We start from the raw sequence: 24,090 nt of genomic DNA, 5'->3' as shown, positions 1-24,090 counted from the left end.
AGATTCAGGTTAATGTGTATGAATTTCACTCCAGAGACCCTTCCAGCTGAGGAGAAGGAGACGTTCTATGGAGAAAGGGAGAATTGGCCAGAGCCTCAAGGGAGAAGCAGGAGTTGGACGCTCAGGGAAGGGGGGTTTGCAGCTGACGAGGAGGAGGGCTTTAGGGGTGCTAAAGGCCTCCCACGTGGCTGACTATCTAGCGAGGGGAAGGGCAGTGACCAGCAGGGCTGGAGAGTTGGTCACGCAATCTAAGGCTACTTGTTCACTGGCCAAGGAGCTGGACTTGATTCTGTAGGAGATAGCAGACCATTTCGTCGTTTTGAGTTCAAGGAGATCAGAGACGTGCTTCAGGGAGATTGGTCTGCCTGAGTCTGGGGAGGCCAGTTAGAAGCTTGTCACAATAGGCAGGGGTAGGCCTTGGAGCTGGGTCCTTGGAGGTTCTGCCTGCTGTGCCCAGAGAGTTGACTCATAATTAGTTCCTAGCTGGTCTCAGCTGCTGACACAGAGCGTGTGGCACTAAATGAAGCAATCATGGAAAGCCCTGTCTGGTCTGTGTGCTGGGAAAGAAGCGGTGCTGTCCTTGAGGGGTGGGGGTCACCTGATGGGCCCTTATCTTTCCCCCTCAGCGGAGGTTCCAGATATGACAGATGTCCTGTCTTCAAACCCTGTACAAAGAGTAGGCTTTGAAAATGATAATTGTTTTCATGCTTCCTCAGGAGTCCCCAGAGAGACCTGGCTAGGGCTGGACTTCCAGGTCACTCACTGTTGTAGGCAGAATGGCCCCCCAAAGATGTCCACACCCTAACTCCTGGAGCCTGTGATTATGACCCACTGCACGGCAGAAGGGACTTTGCATGTGTAATTCAGACTGTGGACTTTAAAACAGGGAGATTAGCCTGCATTATGTCAAGTGGGTCCAATCTAATCCCACGAGCCCTTAACAGCAGCCGACGTCCTTCAGCTGGAGGCAGGCGGCGGAATGAGGCGGAACAGGCAGGCAGAGAGACGTGAAGCACGGCGCCCTTGCCGGGTTTGAAGATGGAGTGAGTGTGCAGTGTGACAGGAATGCCGGCAACCCTCAGGGGCTGGGAGGGGCTCTGGGTGAATGTCAGCAAGGAAGCAGGGACCTCGGTCCTACAGCCACATGGAACTGGGTTCTGCCAACAAGCTGAACGAAGGGGGAAGTCGGTTCTCCTACCCGGCCTCCAGATAACAGCCCAGACCAGCCGATGCCTTGATTTCGGCTTGTAGAACCCAAAGCAGAGAAACAAACTGAACCCACCAAACTTTTGACTTAGGAATTGTGAAAGAGTAGATTTGTATTGTTTTGAGCTGCTTAATTCACGGTAATTTATTACTGCAGCAATAGAAACTAGCGTATGCATAGTACGGCCCGCACCTCAGGACCCCAGGCCCCTTCCTCCCTTGGTCTCTCTGGGCCAGGAGCACAGGCTTCAGAGCGAGGGCGCAGCCCAGCCCAGGGCACTCACCCCCTCAGGGTCCCCCTTTCCTCGCCTGCCGCAGGGGTGCGACATCTGCTCTGCGGGCCTCCGGGGGGTGGTGGGATCATATGGAATAATACGCGAGGAGCACAGAAACGAGGGGCAGCACTAGACTCTGCTCTTCCCTTCCCGGAAGCTGGCTTCATGGCAGCGCCATGCAGAGACAGTGAGGCCACCCGCGGGGGTGAGTCTGCCCTGGCTCCGGAGGGAGCAGATGCGCCACGGACGCTGGGTCCCTTGCTATGAGGGTGCGTTTGCTCTCAGCGGGCCGGGGGCAGGCTCCCTGGCAGCAGTGATGGCACCACCTAAGGGTTCCGGTTGGTTCCTCAGGTGGGTCTCTCTGGATCTTTAGGACTTTCTGGCCCTCGCTTGTCAGGCCCAGACATGCCTCTTTGTCCCTGAGGGGGAAGATATAGGGATGTCCCCTGTAACCAGTGCTAAGAGCCAGCCCTCCCACCACAAGCCCACATAGTACGTGAATCCCTCTTCTTTGCTTCATGTCTGCTGCCACCCTCTAGGCTAGGCTGCCATTATTTGTCACCTAGAACAGATCAATGCCCTGCGTAGCCCACCTCCCCCAGTAGCTTCCCTCACCGTTAGGAGAAAGTCCAGACTCTCTCTAAGGCCCACAAGAGCCTGCACAATGCCCCCCCCCCAGCACTGTCCAGTGCCACCTGCATACTGCACTCCAGCCACACTCAAACTCACCAACCCTTTCCTGCCTCAGGCCCTTTGCATATGCTGGTACCACCTCTGTAAAGCTGTTTGCCATGCTTTCCCGGAGGCCAGTTCTTCATTTTTTAGGTCTCAGCTTAAATGTTGCCTCCTCAGAGAACCATGTCCCTACTACTTTGTATTCCCTGACTTAGCTGCCTGTTGATTCCTTCATGACACCTATCAAGATTTGTTATTTTGTCTAATCATTATATTACCCTCTCTTGAATAGAAGCCCAATAAGGGCAGGGATCTATTTTATTTTATGTATTTATTTATTTTTTAAGAGACAGGGTTATTATGTCACCCTGGTTAGAGTGCAGTGGTGTCATCATAGCTCACTGCAGCCTTGAACTCCTGGGCTCAAGCCGTCCTCCCACCTCAGCCTCTCTGATAACTGGGACTACAGGTACATGCCAACACACCCAGCAATTTTTTTTTTTTAAATAGAAAAAGAGTCTCACTATGTTGCCTAAGCTAGTTTCAAACTCCTGGCCTCAAGTGATCCTCGTGCCTTGGCCTGCCAAAGTACAGGGATTACAGGCGTGAGCCACCATGCCTGGCCTATTTTATCTTACTTCTTGTTGATCCCAAACACCTAACACAGTACTTGGCCAGTAGTGGATGCTCAGCAAATCTCTCTCAGTTGAAAGAGCCCTTCTGAAAAACCACCAGGATAGGTCGTTCTGCAAAGGTTGGACATTGTGTTAACATCAGAACTGCTTCACTGGCAGATTCAGCAGAGCTGTGCAGTTAAAAGAAATGTGCTCCTTGGTCCTTCTGGGCATTCCTCACGGGCAGGAGAGCGTGGTGTGTGATTTACGGTGACTTACCTACACCATAGTACGTTTGTGCGTGTGAGTCTACTTTTCCAAGGAACGAGATGGAGGAAATAAGGCTGGTGAAAGAAAAGGCATTGGCTTTGTTGAGAATTGTCACTTTGTTATCTTTCAAGTGAAAAGAGCTATTTTACTGTACTATTAATTTTTAACTAAGTTGAAGCCATATACATTGGGTCTCCAATGTGCTGGAAATTGTTACCTTCTGTTCCTCCCATCTGAGACTCCTCAGTGCCTGTGTGTATAGGGATATAGCTCATGCTATGAAAACTCACTGTTTGCACAGCCTGGACATTAGGTAATACTTTCCAAGCTGAAGTGCCCAGCTGGCTTAGCATGCAGTTATTTATAGCTGCAAGGTTTATTTCCATTATCATTTTTTTAAGAGATAGGGTCTCACTCTGTCGCACAAGCTGGAGTGCAGTGGCCAGATCATAGCTCACTGCAACCTGGAACTGCTGGGGTCAAGCAATCTTCCCACCTGAGCCTCCAAGTAGCTGGGACTACAGGTGTGCACCACCATACCCAGTTTATTATCATATCTTAACTTCTCTGCAGAAGGAATGGAAGACTGAGAGGTTGAGAGAGTAGAAGAGGAGAGAGAAGAGTAACTCCAGACATCAGAACCAGAGAGGCTTCCGAGACACTCTAACTTGGGGGATTCCAGAGGGGCAGTGTGGCCAGCTGGAGGGAGAAGGGAGTTAGAAGAAAAGGTTCCTACTTTCCATCCTTGTTTCCACCAGGTCAGCACTACTATTGCAGGCATCAGCTTCTGGGTAAATACTCTTTTCAAAAAGGGCACCATGGGGGAACATGTGTGAAAACCATCTAATTTCAAGTATACACGAGAAAATACAAGTAGTTCAACCTTCTCACTGACCAGAGGAGAAGTCTGGCCATGTCCCCATCTCAGGCTTCCTCTCCAAGGTTAACCCCAAGAGCAAAGGAGAAGGGACTCCACCTATCAAAGGCTGGGCTGTAGCCTGAAGCAACTTATTGAATTTGCAAAATTTCTTCTTTAGTGTTATATTTTATTTTTCCAGTTTGTGGGGAAAAAATGTGTTCTAGTCTTCTAAATCTCTTTTCTCAGAAGAAAATGATGGTTTTTCCTAAAATGTTCAAGCTTGTTGGGTTGTCTTCTGTATTGTCTTGTCTTATTGAAAACCTTGCCTAAAAACATGTGGGTTTTTAGGGGTGTGCAAGCACTTCCAGTGGACAGACTCTGGGTGGGGAAGAAACACCAGCCCCTCTTTTCTTATCTTCTGAGATGATTTGGGAAATCACATGCAAGGCACTTGTTGTTCTCAGTTATACCTGGGGCCTTATTTGGGCGTGTTCTGCCGATAGATGGGAGAAGTCTCTGGGGCCATCTCCAGTTTCAGGGCCATCTTTCTCCCAGTTGCCTGCCCACATCTGGCTTAGCAGCTTTTAGAAACATAGCTAGCATGCTGTTGCCTTCTCTCTGACAGCACCAGCCCCTTTATTTGAGCTCACTGATTCTGTTTTATGCCTCTTCTTTTGACTAATTAATAGCAACTTAAAAAAAAATGAAACATAGAACATAAAAGATTCCAGGGTGAACACCAAGCAGGAGCATTTCCAGCCCTGGGAGGCGAAAGGTCCCTAGAAGAGAGTTTATAGCTGATATTAAAAGTTAGGGTTGTAGAGGGACATGAAATGTGGCCCATGAAGGGCCACCCAGTGCTGGGGGCATCTGGGAAGGGTAATGGGCTGGGATTCCAGGGGGGCCAGGGCCTCGCCGAGGAGTCAGCCCCACTCTGTGTTCACGAAGGTTCAACTGGATCACACAAACGATGCCTGTAGGCAGAGGGGACTATTCCACACACTGCAGGGCCATGGAGAAAACCAAAGGATGCCCAGCACAGAAGAACTTACCACTTCCAGTTTTTCCGCAGAGGCATAAAGCAAAATTGCTGCCGTGTTTGTGTTTAGAGGAAGACCAACAGGGCTGTTTTTCCTCCCATAATTTCAAAATCTGAAAGGGCAATTTATGCAGACCCTGAGACAGAAGGAATTTTTCAGCTTTAGTTTTATGAAGCATTTGTCTTTCATTATTCTTGATGTGACAGTCTTTGGAAAGCAACTATGTCTGTATGGCCTGATTTTAAATACCAGGCAATGAGCCTTTTCCTCCTTCACTGGGCCAAGGGTAGAATGGAGGTGAAATTCCTGGGACCACCCTGTGCTCTCCTAATGCGCCACATGAAGGACAGCTTTGCATTCTGGAAAAAGAGCCCATTGAAACAGAACTGGGAGGGAGAAACCTCTTATGCTCAGGTCATGGCATTTGTACAAAAATGTTTGAATACTGTGCTAGGTGCTGGGGGTTGCAGACATGAATCACATGACTGGGGGCCTCTGGGAAGTTATGCGGGACAGTGAGAAGGACACAGGTTCAGAAATGTCCCTCCTGTTGTCCAGGCAGAGGCTGCACCGTAAAGGCGGAGACCCTCGGTGAAGTCATATCGCACGTCAGGAAATGTATTGCTCATTTTAGCTTAAAAATAGCCTTCTTGTTTGGTCCCCTTGGGTGGGATTTGAAAAGCATATATTCCCACCCAATCCAATTGTCCTACTTTTCTCAAGCTTCAGCATGGGATTTGGTTACCATAGGAACCCTATAAACAGTGTCCAATCCATGTTAGTAACTGTACTTTTGTTAAAGCAAATATCACCAAGTCCAAAAATCTAACCCTTGTCTGAACACAGCAGCTGGAATAGGCTAAGAATCCTACTTTCTGTTAGATCAGGAGGGAAGAGTTTCTGGCACAGATTGAGGTAGGAGAAATGGACCCGAGCGCCTAGATGACATGCTCTCTGAAGTCACCCTCAGCCAAGAGTAGTCTCTGAGCTGCCAGCCCCAAATCACACGTCCCCGAGGCTGCCCTGGCCGTGGTGGCCATGGCATTGTGAGAAAAGCAGGGGCAGCCCCAGACTTTGTGCTCTGGCTCAGAGGGAAATGCAACTTGAGCTGGATCCACTGTATTTTTTTTTCCTGGCCTGAAGAGAATGAAGAAACCAATAGCCAAATATTCTAGAACAGCATTCAGCAAACTGCAGCCCATGGGCCAAATCAGCCGCCGCCTGTTCTTGTAGATGAAGTTTTATTGGAGCACGTCCGTACCCACTCCTTCAGGTACGTCTGCGGCTGCGTTCACTCTGCAGCAGCAGAGGTGAGCAGTGTGGCTGAGGCCATAGAGCCCTCAAGCCCAGGGCGTATACTCTCTGACCCTTTTCAGAAAAAGTTTTCCAGTCTTGTTCTAAAGAAGTAGAGTAAGGACTTAGTGACAAGCTGGAGAAAAGGGTTTGTTTGTTTGTTTGTTTTTGTTGTTATTTGTTTGTTTTAAATCCTGCATTCTCCAGGGAAAGCTGAAGTGAAGACCAGGGTGAGGAAGGAGCCAGCAGGGAAATCGAGTCTGTGAGCTGAGGAGGCCACTGAGTGTCCATTCAGCTGTCTGAAGCCTAGGGTGGCAAAGAGTTGTCTCCTGAGAAAAAGGCTTTAACCTCCTTTAATCAGGCAGGCATAAGTGATGATGGCTTTTTAGGTCTGTTTGCATTTACTGGAAAGGCTTCTTCCAGGGAAATAAATAGATGGGACTTTTGCCAACTAGCAGGTGGAGCCTGGAGGGAGGTGGGAGAAACTGCTTCCAAGCTGAGTTTGGATTTGTCTGATCTGGGCAGCCAAGCTTGTGTTTGCCAGAGGACTTGGGGGGATGTGGGCAAAAGCGGGCAGAGGAGCTTTGTAGAGGCCCAAGTTAGAGCTGTTGGGATTGTTTCCAGAGAGGAAAATCAGAGGTTTGGCTCACTGGTTTCATGGGGAACCTGTACTCTTTGTACTTTGTACAAAGGAGAAATAGTTTTACTTGCCTCTGGACACTGTGTTGTCATCTTGTGCTCTGAGGCTCCAGTCTGCCCACCCTCCTGCCCCATAGAGATGCCTTTCAGCTCCTCAGGAGATGAGCTGGCCCCTTGCCCAGAGATACTAAGCCAGTCTTCCAGAGCACAGGCACTCTGAGTTTCAACCTCAGCTCCCCAGTGCATGACATGTGTTTCTTGGTTTCCTGGTGTCTTGCTTTTTCACCTATGAAACAACCGCGTTCTCAGCCTACAAAGGGTCATGCCTAAGCCAAGGCTTTGCCAAGACTTGGTTTGTAGAGCCCACTTTTGTTCATAATGTTGCCCAAGTTAGGGAAGGCCATTAGGTTGGCTGTGAAATTTAGTGCCTTAAAATAACAGTCATTTATTTGATCATGAATTTGATTTTTTCATTGTATATATTTCAGGTATACAACATGGTGTTTTGATATATATACATAGTGAAATGATTACTATAGTCAAGCAAATTAATGTATTCATCTCACATAGTTATTTTTTTTCTTTTTGGTGGTAAGAACACTTGAAATCTACTTTCTTGGCAAATTTCCAGTATATAGTACAATATTATTAATGATAGTCATTATGCTGTACATTAGGTCTCTAGACTTACTCATCCTATGTAACTGCAACTTTATACCTTTGGCCAAATCTCCCCATTCCCTGCCCACTGTTAACCACTAGGGTTCTACTTACTGTTTCTATGTATTTAGCTTTTTTAGATTCCACAATAAGTAAGATCATGCACTAATACTCTTTCCATGTCTTATTTCACTTAGCATAATGTCCTCCAGTTTCATCCATGTTGTCCAAATGGCACGATCTCCTTTTTAAAGGCTGAATAATATTCCATTATGTATATATACTGCAGTTTCTTTATGCATGAACCTGTCAACAAACAGGTTGTTTCCATATTTTGGCTATTGTGAATAAGGCTGCAGTGAACATGGGAGCGCAGATATCTCTGTGAGGTACTGATTTTATTTTCTTTGGTTATATACTCAAAAGAGAGATTGCTGGATCATATGGTAGTTCTTAATTTTTTGATGAACTTCCATAATGGCTGTACCAATTTACATTGCCACCAACAGTGTACAAGGGTTCCCTTTTCTTCACACCCTTGCCAACACTTGTTATCTCTTGTCTTTTTTATAATAGCCATCCTAACAGATATGAGATGATATCTCATTGTGGTTTTGATTTGCATTTCCCTGATGGTCAGTGATACCGATTTTTCAGCAGAAACCTTGCAGGTCAAAAAGGAGGGAGAAGATATATTCAAAGTGCTGAAATAAAAAAACTGTCAATCAAGAATACTATGCCCAGCAAACTTGTCCTTCAAAAATGAAGAGGAGTTAAAGACTTTATCAAATAAAGAAAAGCTGAGGAAGTTTATCACCATTAGACTTGCTTTATAAGAAATGCTAAAGGGAGTTCAAATTGAAATGAAAGGATTCTAAACAGCAACAAGAGAATATAATAAAATAGAAAACTTGTTGGTAAAAGTAAATATATGGACAAAAACAGAATATTATATTACTATAAAGGTGGTAGGTAACTTGTTTTTAGCCCTATAATAAAAGGTAAAAGTATTAAAAACAACTGTAACTAAATTATGTTAATTGATACATAATATATAAATAGATGTAAACTGGGACATCAATAGCATATAATGTGAGAGGAGGAGAGGGGAAAACCAGGGAGTTCTTTTATGCAAGTAAAGTTAAGTTGTTAGGAACTTACAATAGACCATTATAAGATATTTTATGTAAGCCCCTTGGCAACCACAAAGAAAATACCTATAGAAATTATACAAAAGAAAAAAAAGAAAGGAATTAAAATCTATCAAAAAAAAACAAAAAAAATGAAATACACACACACACACACACACACAAAAGAAAAACAGCAAAGGAGAAAAACAGGGACAAAAGGATTACAAGACAAATAGAAAACAGTTAACAAAATGGCAATAGTAAATCTTTCCCTACCAATACTTACATTAGGCCGGGTGTGGTGGCATGTATCTATAATCCCAGTGCTTTGGGAGGCTGAGGCAGGAGGATCATTTGAGACCAGGATTTTGGGGCTACAATGAGCTATGATCATACCACTGCACTGTAGCTTTGGTGACAAAGCGAGACCTTGTCTCAAAAGACAAAAAAAAAAAAACCACACCAAAACCAAAAGAACTTATTTTATATATAAATGTACTAAACTCCCCAGTAAAAATATATGGAGTGGCTGAATGGATAAAAAAACAAGATGAAACTGTATGCTGTCAACAAGGAGCTCACTTTAGATCCAAGGACACACATGGGATGGAAAAAGATATTTCATGCAAATGCCAACCAAAAGAAAGCAGGAGTAGATAATACTCATATCAGACAAAGTGGAATTCAAGTCAAAAACTGTCTCTAGAGACAAAGAAGGTCATTACTTACTGATTAAAGGGTCAATTCAACAGAAAGATATAACAATTATAAACATATATGCACCCAACATTGGAGAACCTAAGTATATAAAACAAATGTTGACATATCTGAAAAACAAAATTGACAGCAACACAGTAATAGGGGATTTCAGTACTCCACTTTCAATAATGGGTAGAACATCTAGACAGAAAATCAATGAAGAAGCAGCAGACTTGAACCATGCCATAGACCAAATGGACCTAGCAGACATAAACAGAACTTTCCATCCAATAGTGGAAGAATTCATATTTTTCTCAAGTGTACATGAAACATTCTCCAGGATAGATCACATGTTAGGTTACAAAACAAATCTTAACAAATATAAGAAAATCAAAATCGTACCAAGTATCTTTTCCGACCACAGTGGAATGAAACTAGACATCAATAACAACAGGAAAATGGGAAAATTGCTTATGAATTTGTTAGTTTGTAATTTGGCTGGGCTTGCTCAAGACAGCTCATCTCTGCTCCACATGGTGTCTATCAGCTGGGGCAGCTTAGTGAGACTGGAAGACCCCACTGAGGGTCCTTCTTTCATGATGACTCACTCACATGGTCTGCAAGTTGATGTGGCTGTCAGTTTCTCTCCACATGAGCATCTCCATGGAAAGTTTGGGTTTCCTTGCTGCAGAGTGGCTAAGTTCCCAGAACAAATGCCTCAAAAGAACTAGGAGGAGGCTCTATTGCTTTTTATGACCTAGCCTCAGAAGTCACATAGCATCACCTCCACTGTAGCCACAAATTCACCCTGATTCCAGGGAAGGAAGCATCAAACTCTGCCTCTCTCTATGGGAGGAATGTTATCAAAGTCACATTGTAAGGAATGTGATGGGAGATACTGTTGCACTGACTCTTGGAAAATACAGTCACCTACGGAGAAGTAAATTCACAGTGACTCTTTGTCTCCATTGTCTCCTTATTTCACCATCAACTTGGAAGCCTGTGGTGTTCACTCGTTCAAATTGTAGTTGGGGCTCACATTTAGCAGTGTAAAAAAACGGAAAGACTATGATAGCTGCAAACTCCCACTTCTGGCTAAATGCTAATCTGAACAGTCACTGATGCTATTATTTTCATTTTACAAATGATGAAACTGAGTCCTGGAGGGAGGAAACATCAATTTTCTTAATGTAACACAGTTAAACTAGGGTGTGACTTTTGATTTCGTAATTTCTTAGCTAATGTATTATCTTTTTTATCTATATAGATATACATATATATCGATTGATATAGGTGTGTATGTATATATATCTCGATTGATATATATATCTGTGTGTATATATGTGTGTGTGTGTGTATATATATATATATATCTCCTCATTTAGCTCTCACTTATAAGTGAGAACATGTGGTATTTATTTTTCCATTTCCGAGATACTTAACTTAGGATAATGACCTTCAGTTCCATACAAATTGCTGCAAAAGACATTATTTCATTCCTTTTTACGTCTGAGTAGTACTCCGTGGAGGCTGTGTGTGTATGTATACACACACACACACACACACACACACCACATTTTCTTTATCCACTCATCAGTTGATGGGTACTTAGATTGGTTCCGTATCTTTTTAATTGTAAACTGTGCTGTGATAAACATTCCGGTATAGGTGTCTTTTTGATATAATGACTTCTTTTCCTTTGGGTAGATACCCAGTAGTGGGATTGCTGGATTGAATGATAGGTCTAGGTCTACTTTTAGTTCTTTGGGGAATCTCCATACTACTTTCTATAGCAGTTGTACTAGTTTACATTCCCCAAAACAGTGTATAAGTGTTCCCTTTTTACTGCAGTCGTACCAACATCTGTTATTTCTTTGACTTTTTAATAATGGCCATTCTTACAGGGGTAAGGTGGTATCTCATTGTGGTTTTAATTTACATTTCCCTGATAATTAGTGATGTTGAGCATATTTTCATATATTTGTTGGCCATTTGTCTATATTCTTTTGAAAGAACTCTGCTCATGTCTTTCGCCCACTTTTTGATGGGGTTATTTGGTTTTTCCTTATTGATTTATTTGAGTTCTTTGTAGATTCTGAATATTAGTCCTTTGTCAGATGTATAGTTTGCAAGTATTTTCTCCCAATCTGTAGTTAGTATATTTTCTCTGTTGACTAATTGCTTTGCTGTGCAGAAACTTTTTAGTTTAAGTAAGTTCCATTTATTTATTTCTGTTTTTGCTATATTTGTTTTTGGGGTCTTACTCATAAAATCTTTGCCTAGGCCAATGTCTATAAGAGTTTTTCCTATGTTTTCTTCTAGAATTTTTATGGTTTCAGGTCTTACATTTAAGTCTTTAATCCATTTTGAATTAATTTTCATATATGGTGAGAGATAGGGATCCAGTTTCATTCTTCTGCATTTGGCTATCCAGTTTTCCCAGGACCATTTATTGAATAGGGCGTCCTTTCCCCAGGGTATGTTTTTGTCTGTTTTGTCGAAAATCATTTGGTTGTAGCTAACTGATTTTATTTCTGGGTTCTCTATTCTGTTCTATTGGTCTGTATGTCTACCTTTATACCAGTACCATGCTGTTTTGGTTACTATTGCCTTGTAGCATAATTTGAAGTCGGGTAATATGATACCTCCAGATTTGTTATTTTTGGTTAGGATTACTTTGGCTATTTGGGGTTTCTTTGGTTCCATATGAAGTTTAGAATTAATTTTTTAGATCAGTGAAAACTGATGTTGAAATTTTGATGGGAATTACATTATCTCTTCATGATAGTTTGTGCTTAATTTTAGTTGGTCAGTGTAAACACTCATATAACTTGTGTGTATATACACACACTGTATATATAAGGCAGACTCAGTGCTTACCTTTGTTGGATGGAAATTCAGCAGCATTAGAGGATTTAACAGCTTGAGAGGGCAGTTTCAGGGACAGGAAATAAATAGCAGAGTTCAAGAGAAAGTCAGAACAAGGAAAATGAGCATTTAAAAAGCAACCAGTTCCTCATTGGGAGGCTTTGTGTCTCATACGGCTGGGAGACAGTTGCTTTCATGGGGGTGGGGAGGCACAGCTTTGGCATTGATGAATAGTGTGCATTCCCCATTCAGGGGTCACCTCATCCCTCAGGGCACCACGTGGTCTTTCAGTGTTAACAGCAACTACATGCCAGGCCCTGAGGGCAGGCACAGAGGTGAACTAGATCAATACTGCCCCCATCCTCTTGGAGCATAATTTTAGCAGAGGAGACTAACATTAGACATGCAATGATAAAATTGATTAGTTATGATCGAGATGAACAGTAGAAGGAGAAAGTACACAGAACTGTAAGAACTGACCGAAGGGCCTGAGCTTTTGAGGCACTCAGGGATGCAGTCTTGATTTGCTTGTTGAAGGATGAGAGGACATGTAGTGGGTAAGGCAGGAGGAGGAATTCTGGGATCAGCTTGTGGGGATGCCCTGCTGTGAGAAGTTGTAAGGCCAGTCTGAGGGCTGGCTGGCATGAGAGAGCCAGTGCAGCAGAGGTGAGGAGGGCAGGGGCCAGATCTCATGGCCTGCGTATCGCAGGATGGATTTGTCACATCCTGTTCTTCAGTTCTCACTGCTTCCCACCCCCTCCCACGCTTGCATCCCGTGATGTCATGATGTCAGACTCTCTCCCTTGCCCGTGAGATGGGAAAAACACACGTGAGCAGGGGACTGCACCCCAGGGCCGATTTGGATTTTGTGGGGCCTGAAGCTTATACAATTTAAGGAAAGGGAGTCTTGAAGAAAAAAATGTGAAATTCTAAACACAAAGTTAGGTGCAAGGCCTCAGGAAGGGCTGTGTCAGTGAGGGACCTCCCAGCCCAAGTTTTGTTACCTTGGTGGGGAGCAATCTTTGGGGCTTTCCCTCTGTTCCTGAAGCTCGTGAAGCCCTCCTGTCATGTTGCCTGAGATGTTCGTGCAGGCCTGCCACCCACTTGCTCCTCGTTTCTCCTTGCTTGAGATAGCTAATAAAGAACAAATGTCTTATATTGAGATCTCCTGGAAATTTGGCTCTCTCCTTGACCCCAGTAGTGTCTGAAAGAATATGGGAATTTCCTCTTTTTGCCCAAGACTTCCATGATACTTTCCCCTGTAATCAAAGAAGGGAATGTTGGCCGGGACACTTTATTCTTTTGGAAATGTGGCACAGGAATATGAATTTCCACAGGCAAAATTACTCTGTCTGGTTGAGTCTAGACTGTCCATTGGCCAACAAGTTTTCTGGAGCCCACGCTGGTGCTCTGAGATGCCGCCTGAACTTATTCTGTGGGAGTGGAACAAATCACCTGGAACTATGTTTTGTGGGAGGAAGGAAACTCACAAACATGAGCAATGACAATGAAGAAGTTTAATAACAAATAAATTTTACAACTAAAAAATGGCAACAGGCTCTTCTCTCCAAATCCCTCCAAATCAAAACCATCTAATGTTAGTGAAAAGTACCCGTCCTCTGGAACTTAGTGGGGTGGCTGACATAGATCAGGAATGTGAGAGAGGTTGAGACCAGATTGAAGGAAAGACTAATAACCCCTCCATGTAGCACTGAGAGAAGGAAGCTCGAATCCCTCCCAAAATGCTGCTCCTGATATCCTGACCAACCTCAGGCACATCTGGAAAGGTCTCTGGAAATATGTCGGCTTTTGCACATCAAGTACCAGGCCCACCACTGGCTGGGGGTTTGACCTTTGAGCCCCTATCTTGGTTAGAGAAAAGGTACATGTCCCTGTTAACTATTGGCTGCCCCATCAAGAAACTGAAAGAATCCCTTCTGCTCTGTTGTGGTGCCCTCAGCCTAATGGCCTAATTGCCTTTGACTTTTTTTCCTTTGGGTCAAAAAATTCAGTACAGTTCCATTGCTGAGGTAGAAGCTATCTCAAATATAAATTTTCCACCTACCCAAGAGAGCACATAGTGGGAAATGATCAGACTAAAATCTGAGAATTCTTTACTCAGCTGGAATATTGTTCGTGTAAGAGCATCTAAAAGATATTCTCAGATAAGCAGACAGAAAGGACTCCTACCATGTACCCTTCTTGAAAAAACTACTTGAAAAAGCTCTTCAGTGGACCAGAAAGTGAATCCTGTAAGAAATGCACTCATGAAATCAAGACCACTGTTGATGTGGGCTTCCTTGGAGCCTTGAGAAGGCCCCTCACCATGCTGGGGGCTGGCTTCTTGGAGGTGGGAGTAGAGGGTTTGAAGGGCACAGGGGAAGAACGTAGGGAATTTGATTTTATTTACTCATTTGCCGTTAAATCCCGTTTGAACCTTCCTGTCGTGTCTCTCTCACAGACTGTTTTTGAAAGGAATTGCCGTTCAGACGATTGTGCCGCTGACCTGCAGCTTCGGGGTAAACTGTTGCTCTCCAGGTATGTCAATGTTCCTGTCATGACATTGTGCTGAGAAACTTGTTTTCTTTGACTCCAGGCCCAAAACCTGAATGTGCAGATTTCCCCACTGAAGAGGGTAGACAGAGTTGGTGGATTGCAATGATATTTTGTGCTTTTAAAAAATGTGCATTATAAAATAATTTTAACAACAGCTGTTATTTTGGAAGGATAGTTTGGGTTTGGTTTTGTTGGCAACTCCTCATATCTCACAGTTTAACTTAGATTTCTAATTTCTGTTGAGTATTTGTGTGGGGGGGGCTGTTTTATGTTTATTTATTGTATTAAGTTGAATCATATGAACTTGCCAATTTTTGACCTTTGGGACAATTTCATATGATTCAACCTATTATTATATAAAGGTTCTTCTTACCATACTAACCACCCCCCTCCGCCCTCACCACCACCACCACCACTTAGTAATGGTGTCTGCTTTAACAGCGAGTAGTGCTTCCGTGGCAGGACAGGGTGACGAAGAGCAGCAGGCTGTCCTGATTCAAGTGACAGACAGTCTCTTTATTGTTTCAGGGTTTCCTCCTGCACTGAACAAATCCCCCAAGGCTAAAGGTGAACTTTAGGGACCTTCTGCTTCCTCTTTGCCAACCTTTGATTTTAGGTTTCTTTTAGGTTGGAGATGCTGGTCCTGAATCATTTAGCCACATACCAGAGAATGGTTTCCTTTTGAAACAGTTTCTTCTGAAAGATTGTTTTAGCCTTGGGGCCAGAAACCCCTCTGTAAGATTTATTACCCCATCTTAAAAACGGTCATCAGTTTTGATGATTATTTTCCAAAATGCTAAAGTGTGTCCCTTACTTGTAAGTGTGAGAGTTAAGTTTGGATGGGATGAAAGAAATATCCCATCATGAACCAGTGACTACGCTAGGACATTTTTTATTTATGATGATAAATTATCTTTTATTCATCAAAGGAAAGTAATACTAAGATTCCTTTTCTTCTATTTGAGTTTATTGGGGAAAAGTGATGTAATAGCCACCCAGAGACACACACGCAGGCACACACAGACACAAATCCTCCTCCAAACCACTTAAATATTAATTAGCGTTACTTTTACTTGGGGCAAGAGTAGTAGATTAAAGTACCACATGTTTTGCCAAGCTTAGAAAATTACTTAAAACTCCTGGAGTGAATATTGGAATTGCTTAACATTAGTAAGAAGGGCCTCCTGGGATTGTTAGAGAAACCATTCTAAAAAAGGTTCATAAAATATCAGCTCATTAATTTTCATTTTAAAAAGATCTTCCAAAAAAGAATTTTAGGGACAAAGTAACAAGAAACAAAAATATATGGATTTGTTTTATCTTGAGGCAGACTGTAAATGCTGGAAATTTATTTTGGATAATAGAAAACTTCATGTGGTGGGAAAATGTTCACTTGCTCCAAGGTTAAATACTAAATTAGAAAGTTGCAATGCTCATGCTACTTAATAGATGGTCACATCCATCTCTATTGAGTTGTTCTTTTTGTATATTAAGATGGAAATTTCAGGGCTCAATAAAGCACCTTGTGGCTAAAGCTGCCTCTACTGCCCCCCTTGGCCTTTCAAGATTGTGGGCAGAACCCAGTTATGCTCTGTGGGCCCACTAGTCAGTAATGCTAGAACAACTAGTATGGTGGCCAGGGTCCAGACCCCATATGTGACAGCTACCTGTTGCCACAAAAAATACTACTCAAGAGATCACCCCCAAACTCAGTGGTGTAAACAGTAATCATTTATTCTCATGGATCTGCAGGTCAGTTGAGGGTTGGCTGGTCTAGGCTGGATTCAGCAGGCTCTTGGCGACTTGTACACGCATCTGGGTTCAGCAGAAGGTGGGTTCTAGGCTCGGTAATGTAGCTGAGCTCTACTCCATGTGTCTTTCATTGTTCCCCTGGAACCAGTGGGCTAGCCTAGGCACATTCTTCTCACGGCATGGCAAAGGTACGAGAGGGCAAGCAGAAATGTGCAGTGACCCTTAAAGCCTAGGCCCAGAACCGTCGCACTATTATTCAGCCTTGTTCTGTTGGCCACAACAAGTCACATGGCCAGACCCAAAGTCAAAGGAGAAAACATTCTCTGCCCCTGTAGTGAGAGGACCTACAGAGTCACCCAACAAAGGGCATGAGTATAGGGAGAGGCGAAGGACGGGGGCCCACGATGCAGCCTAGTACACCATGTAAAGACAGCGCTGCCCTGTCTCTTACCCTGATGCCTTGCAGCTGTCGGGCCTATTTCAGCCTTTCTTGCAAGTCCATCTTCCTAGAACTCAGACGTGAGAGCTGGACACTGGATGAGGAGATGTTCTGAACCTCAGAAACAATGTCCTTGGACCAAAGCTCTGAGCCTCTCCTTGGGATGAGTTATTTCCCAGGAGGACCTCTGGTCTCTCAAAACAACCTTTTGGCTGGCTCCTCTGTTAAAGAAACATTCATTATACTCCTGGGCGGGCCCATAGCTGTTCCCGCAGGAGCCATCAGAGAAGTGTTAATTGGTATTTGGAAAAGTAGAGATATAAAACCAAACCTGTGGTTTCGGTTGTATTGGATTCTCCAGATCTTCCAATGTGTGCTCCGCAGAGCCAGGCACAACATGGGGGAAGGCACAGTCAGTAACTGCCAGTGGAACCAGGTTCTGAATTTGGTTGACAGAGGCTTAGTGGCTTGAACGGGAGGTGAGCTGCTCTGGTTGTCATTTAACTCTCTTCATTCATTATGGCCTGGGATAGGGCGTACATTCCTTTGTTGTTCGGCTGCAGAAATGAGCGCCTTGTGGGCCCTGCTCCTGCTGTGCACAGTTAGGGGGAGAGGGGCAGGAGACTGGGTGACAGTGGCACCTCCTGGTGAGTGCCAGGAGAGCAGTGGGTGGGTTACCACGGGGCCATGGAACCGCTTCCAGGAGGTGGTATTGAGGGGAATGAAGGGGACTCGGGCATTCTGGACAGAGGGAAAATATGAGCAGAGGTGTGGATAGCAGGACTTCCATGAAGCACTGCAGGTGTCTGGAGTGAAAGAGGTGGTCAGGAGAACACAGTGAGAGAGAAACAGGGTTGTGACACACCTATGAGTTCTCACTTCATTTTGGAGCCAGTGGGAGTACAGCCAAGTTGTAGCATAAGTCATTCACCTCCTGAGACTGCAGCCAGGCACGCTCAAGGAGCCGGGGGTGGGGGCGAGAGGAGGGGAAGAGGAGAGAATGCTGAGATGGGGTGGGTCATGTGCTCCTCTTTTCCGCTCAGTGAAAGCGTGTTCCGGCTTGAGTTTTGAGCCTGCTTCTATCTCTGTCTGCCTCAGTTTCTTCTTCCCTGACACAGGTCTGTGGGGCAGCTGCTGCGGGTCTCCGTGAAGGAGCACCCCGCAGGGTTGGACTTACGAGAGAGGTTGTGTTGATCTCCACCTTGGTGCCTCCCCAGGGGCTTCACAGGGGCAATTTGGGCACACTTTTGGCCTTCGGTGCTGTCTTTAGAACCTAGCTGTCATGTTAGCTGTGACCTCATTGTAGGAAAAGTTGAAGCAAAGGCGTCACACAGAAAGATTCCTCTGATGATGTGTAGACAGTTGGTACAAGGTGTTGTGCCTGAGGCAGCTGAATACCTACCAGACTGAGAAGCTTTTGTCTTAAGAGAACAGAGAGAAAGACATCTGGGAGTGATTGGGTCACTCGGAGTGGCCAGGGATCAAGCCAGGAAATGCTATCTGTGCCCAAGACTCATGGATATTTTTAATTTTCTCTCCAGAGAGCATGAATTCTGGCAGGTCTGTGATCTCTTAAAACAATCAACTCTTCAATTAAAAGTCCATGATCTTTAATGGACTTAAGCCTACTTCCAAAACAGGCCTTTGCTAAACATCCACGAATAGGGATGAAGCTGGTTAGGAAGTTTCTGTTGAACAGGACTGAAAATCCTGTCCGTAAAATGATGCAACTATGTTTTGTCTTCCTGAGTACCCACAGAACCTATGAAAGCATCACATGTGATTAAGATAAAGAAAAAAAGAAATATACTATGGCAGTGGAGCTAAAGAAAAAAATTTTTTTTTTGACGCAGCCCCTCGGATATCAGTGGAACATTTCAGTGCCTCCCAGCTGGCCAACGCCAATAAAAGAAAGAACTTTTAAGGGAGATGAAAAGACAGCAGGATATTTGTGAAGTTAGAACCATCTAACAACCATATCCTATGGTTGTTGTCTTGGTGATATTGTTATCACAGGGATTTGGGGGTGGGGGTGGGTGTGAGGTGCATTTCCTAAAACTGCTGCTGGCTGAGAGGACAGGTAGCTCCATCCCTAAAGACCAGCCTTCTAGAGGACCACCTCACCCGGAGAGCTATTTAGAGTTTGAAACAAATTGTTTTCCTTCTCAAAAGTGGCAAAGTGGTTGGAATCATCAATTGCACAGCATAGGGTAGAAGTACTCAGTACTACAGAGTACTCAGTGTGCATAAAAGCACTGTAATATCTCACCAGCCACATAACCTTGGGCACATTGCTTAACATCTATGTGCCTCTGTTTCCTCCTTTATAAAATGGGGAAAATAACAGCAGCACCTTATAAGGTTATTTTGAATACTAAATGAATTAATATATATTTAAGTGCTTCTAAAAGTGCTTGACATAAGCAGGTGCTAAGGAGCTGAGAGCTAGCATTATTGCGTTTAATCCTCTCAACCACACTGAGAAGTAAATATTATTACACTCTTTTCCGTGTGGAGGGAACAGAGGCCTAGGGAGGCCAGGTTACTTGCTCAAGGGCTCAGGCGTGGGGGGTGGAATGAAGCTGGGAATGGCTGATCCTACATCCTGCTCTCCTCGTGACACTGGCTTCTCAGGTGCTGCTGGCTCTGGACCAGAAGTACGAAGGCTGGGGACCTTGGGGGAAAAGACCTCCTCTGTGTGAAAGCACCAATTCAGAGAGGAAGTGGGTGGGTAGAAAATCCGTTATCAAAGACGGCTTCCATCCCTCCCCACGTGCTGTCTGACCCAGAGGCCCTGTCCAACTGCTTCCCCCCTGGAGACGCAAGCCACCTGTCCTGCCGGCCAAGACTCCTGCATGGAGTCAGCACATTCTTTATCTGCGTAGGTTAGATGTGCTCTACGTAGAGAGCCTCGCATTTGACCATGAGCTCGTGGCTGGCATGTCAGCAGTTTCCTCAAATGTAACGTCATCACTATTATTATTATTTATTTTATGAGGGAAGGTGAGTGGGAACTGATCAGAAACCTAGAAAATTTTGCCCTTGCCCCAACATTAGCCATGTGATTTATTATTTTTTTTCTTCACTGTCTGTACCAGCTTTGAAAAAAAAAAAAAATACAAAAGAAATTTGTTGATTGGGAGGATCTGGCTTTTGTGGTTGCTGTTTCTAGAATCTCTGGACAGAAATGGTTTCCTCAATGGTTTATTCTTGAAAGTAAGGCAAAATGCTCCAGTGGGTGGAACTTTTTGAATGAGAGTTGATGGATTGCTCATCCTCATTCACCTCTCTCAGAACAGGTGGAGGTGGGTTCTGGAAGAGGGGGCAGCAGATGCCGAGTCTCACGTTTCAGGAATACGTCAAGGATGATGGGTGTGTAGAGGGGCCTTTTGTGGGAGTTACCTGGCAGAGGCTGGGATTTGGGCCCCAGGAAGGCGATCAGTGTAGGGCAAGCAGAGACATTGAAGGATGAAATACCCTTCCCGAGTCCCCAGCTTCTGCTCACCTGATAAGAAGTGACACAGGGCTACTGCATTATTTGACAAATATTGACGGAGCACTTGCTGTGGATGGACATCTACCAGGCCTGGTGGAAATAAATAGGGACACTGATACATCACGATGCACGTGGTCTAGACAGGGAGACACACGTGAAAACAGGCCTGGTGGAAATAAATAGGGACACTGATACATCACGATGCACGTGGTCTAGACAGGGAGACACACGTGAAAACAAGTAATTACATTCACTATGATCATTATAAGGAAGGGAATATCAAGGAGTTCCCTGGAAGCACTCCACGTGGTCTGAGGTTGAGTTCTCCTAAAAGCAGACCCTGAAACAAGGATTTTCATGCAAATAATTTATGTGAGAAGTGCAGGAAACAAAGAGTAAGGGAACCTTCAGGGAAGCCTACCAAAAAGGGTGCACTGTAACACCAACGTATCGGTTACTTGTTGCTGCGTTACAAATCATCCCAGAACTTCATGCCTCAAAACAACTGCCATGTGTTTGGCTCCTGATTCTGTGGGTTGGCTGTTGGGCTCGGCTCTGCTGTTTGGGTCTTCTGGTCACAGTTGGGCTCCCTTGTGTGTCTGCAGGCACCCTCAGGTGGGCTACGGGCCTCTGCTCCTGAAAGTTGGCTTGTTGTTAGCTGAGGTTCCTCCACTCTCCTCCGTGTGGGGCCTTGCCCTGTTGCAGGCTAGCCCAGGACCGTTCTTACAGTGTGGCAGGAAAGAGAGCAGCAGTGCACAAGGCCTCAGGAGGCCCAGTTTCAGAACCGGTATATTCTCACTTTTGCTGCATTCTTTTGGCCAAAGCAAAGTCACAGGATGAACCGAATACAAGCAATATGGAAATACACTTGCTTCCTGATGGGCAGAGCTGTGAAGTCACATGGGGAGGGTGAATGCAGAGAGAATACTAATCAGTACATCGCACCCAGCTACCCCTGGCGCTCCATCCTGTGGGAGATGCACCTCTCAGAATGACCGTATCTGAGCGGTGAAGGAGCTGGGATGTTTGTACACCAGTTCCAGAGATTCATTGGCTGAGGGCTACTCTGAGGTAGGGGTGAGGGCAGTTAATTCTCTTGTACTCTCAGCCTTGTCAAGTTGTGGGAAAATGCCCTCGGGTACAAAGATGCAGACACCAGCAAGAGCATTGGGAACAGTCTGAGGGGGGTGGCAGGAACATGGACCATGTCTCCTGTACCTGCTTTCTCAATAAATTTCTCAGTTGATGAATTTATTCTGAATTTCCAGTAGGAGTGTCTTATCACCTTTTGACATGGAAACTTCTTCCCATTAACTTCCTGGGAATGCTTTCATTCCATGTTTTGCCAAACACCCAGCATTCTCCATTACTGTGGCAACTATTTTCTATTGCATTTGCATATTATTTCCTTTCTCCTTCTCTATCAGGCATAACAATGTATTGCACACATGTAGAAGGGTGTTTAGCTTTAGAGCAAACCCAGGAACCAAGTATAGGGCCTGGAGCGTTGTTCCCGTTTTCCTGAGGACAGCAGCAAAGGTAGATAAGGGATGTGTTACCAGCACATCGCAGGCAGAGTATAAGATCCGAGCCCTGCACCATCTTTGCAGCGTGGGCCGAGCCCTGCCATACAGCTGGAATTCTGTTTCTTAGGAGCTCTGGCTCCAGCACAGCCCCGGGATAAGCACAGCCCATGACTCTGTGATGCCCCCTTAGTTGTCTTACAAAGTAACGCAGGCATGGGGCAGGGTAGAAACAAGCCCAGCACACAGATTCATCGAGGTTGGTGGTTTTTATGTATGTACTTGGAGCCAGAGCATTTCTGGTGCAGAAAAGGAAGCTGATAGGCGGGGATCCGAGACCCTTGTCTGAGGTCAAAAAGAAAGCTAAACAGCAGAGGCAGGAAAAGCACCTGGTGGGAGGCTCCGGAGTCCAGTGTTCCAGCAATTTGACCCGTGTGGCCTTTGTCTTTAAATAGCCTTGCAGCTTGGGGAACCTGGCCTATCCCTAGGTGGAAATGACCTTTGGAAATCCCTTCTCTTGCAGGGAGGATCTGATTTGTGGTTTCCTGAGTGCGAGGCTGGGGACTGAGGGACTGTCACCTAAGGAACTGACCCTTTTCCTTTGTTGGGCAGACTCTAAGTGCTGAGGGGAGCTTTTCAGGGCCCACCACACATGAGCAGCAGAAATCGATCCCAACAAAAGCGTGTTTCAGGGACAGCCCTCTCCCTGCTGAGCAGACACTGACAGAGATTTTCCAGCTTGGACTTTCTGGGTGGTGAGAGGATGGGGAGCCCCAGAGGGGCAGTGGAGGCAGGACTGAGGTAGTAACCATGGCAACTGCAGAAGGGTCAGGCCACACACTCAGGGGCCTCCCTCCTGAGACACCCGGGGAGCCTGGGCCTGCCTCACGGGTCTGCCTAATAAAATTGTATTGGATGGTATTTTCCTTGGCTTTCAAATACAGCCAGTCATTGGAGGTTTTATCTTTCCAGCAGGGTCATAATGATATGGCTATTTTCCTTCTGACTGGACCCAAGAAAAGGACCTGTCAAGAGAATGTAGCCACTAGAGCCCTCCCTTCTCTCAACTCCAGGGCAGATGGGGAGCCACGTGCTGTTTCTTTGCTAAGATTTCCGCAGTTTATTCTGTGTGGCTGTGTGTGTTGGTATCTTGCCACTAATACTAGACTCACCCATCCCGGAGCAGCCGTGTTACCTTGAGACAAGCCAAATTCCGGAGTGGTGCAGTTGTTTTGTTTTCTGAATCTTCCCTGGCTCATCCTTTTCTTGTTGTCTTGCACCTACCCTCTCATTAGCATCTCTCCCAAGTTTGTTCTGAGCCACCTGATAGAACCTCAGGCAAACAAGGCAGCTGCCCTGCGTCTCTCCGCAAATGAAAGCCAAAGGGAGTTGTGGCTTTTGCTTTGTCCCTAGTGATTCCTGTCCTCTCCTCCAAGAGCCAAGGGTGAGACTCAGGTTTAGCATGAACTGCACATAAATCACAGTTCACTGCAATTGCAGTGTGAGGAAGGAACCACACAGAGAACTTCTAGATTTTATGAGCCTGCTTCCCTGACTCCATTCCAGGTGATCTTGATCCAAAAATGACGAGGCTGGGTGGATGCTATTGGTGCCACACCCAGATCCCTCTCTGTGCAGGTGCAGCACGCCCAGCTGCTGTGCTGGCTGCTGACTGCTCACAGCTGCCCCTCCTCTGGTCTGGAGAGTCACCCTCACCCTGCCTGGGAGGCTACACCCACCCTGGGGGCAGCTCTCAGCCAGTGGATGACTGATTTGGGATGCAAATGGCCTGCCTTTATCTCAAGCATGCGTTAACTCCATGGGCCAGTTTACGCTCCAGAGCTCCCCGTGGTGTCTGGATGAGGCTGGAGCCCACCTGCGACCACAGCCTTGCTCAGCTCCTGCACTTGCCCCAGCCCACTTCCCTGGCTCCCCGAAAAACCATGGCGTCCCTGTCACACACTCTGGCTTCCAGGGCAGGGAGCCTGTCCTGAGATGCTGTGGAACTCACGTTTCATCTGGGTGTTCTTGGAACTCCTGGTCAGGATAGGACTCTGAGTTTCATAAGGAAATCAAATCCAATGTGTATTTATCAC

At 45.3% G+C, this 24,090-nt stretch overlaps 1 protein-coding gene across 4 annotated transcripts in view; it reads left to right on the top strand.

The window, feature by feature from the left end:
- The window catches only part of ITGA9 (integrin subunit alpha 9), a 328,677-nt gene that overhangs the window by 172,954 nt on the left and 131,633 nt on the right, over positions 1 to 24,090 (top strand). For all 4 annotated transcript variants that reach the window (XM_045536738.1, XM_045536741.1, XM_045536745.1 and 1 more), the window contains one exon: positions 14,690 to 14,766. In XM_045536738.1, coding sequence (XP_045392694.1) covers positions 14,690 to 14,766 — 77 coding nt within the window. The remainder of the gene's footprint in view (positions 1 to 14,689; positions 14,767 to 24,090) is intronic.

Source organism: Lemur catta, chromosome 1, assembly GCF_020740605.2.
Source record: "Lemur catta isolate mLemCat1 chromosome 1, mLemCat1.pri, whole genome shotgun sequence".
NCBI classification, from domain to species: domain Eukaryota; kingdom Metazoa; phylum Chordata; class Mammalia; order Primates; family Lemuridae; genus Lemur; species Lemur catta.
This window is presented reverse-complemented; position numbering and strand designations above follow the sequence as displayed.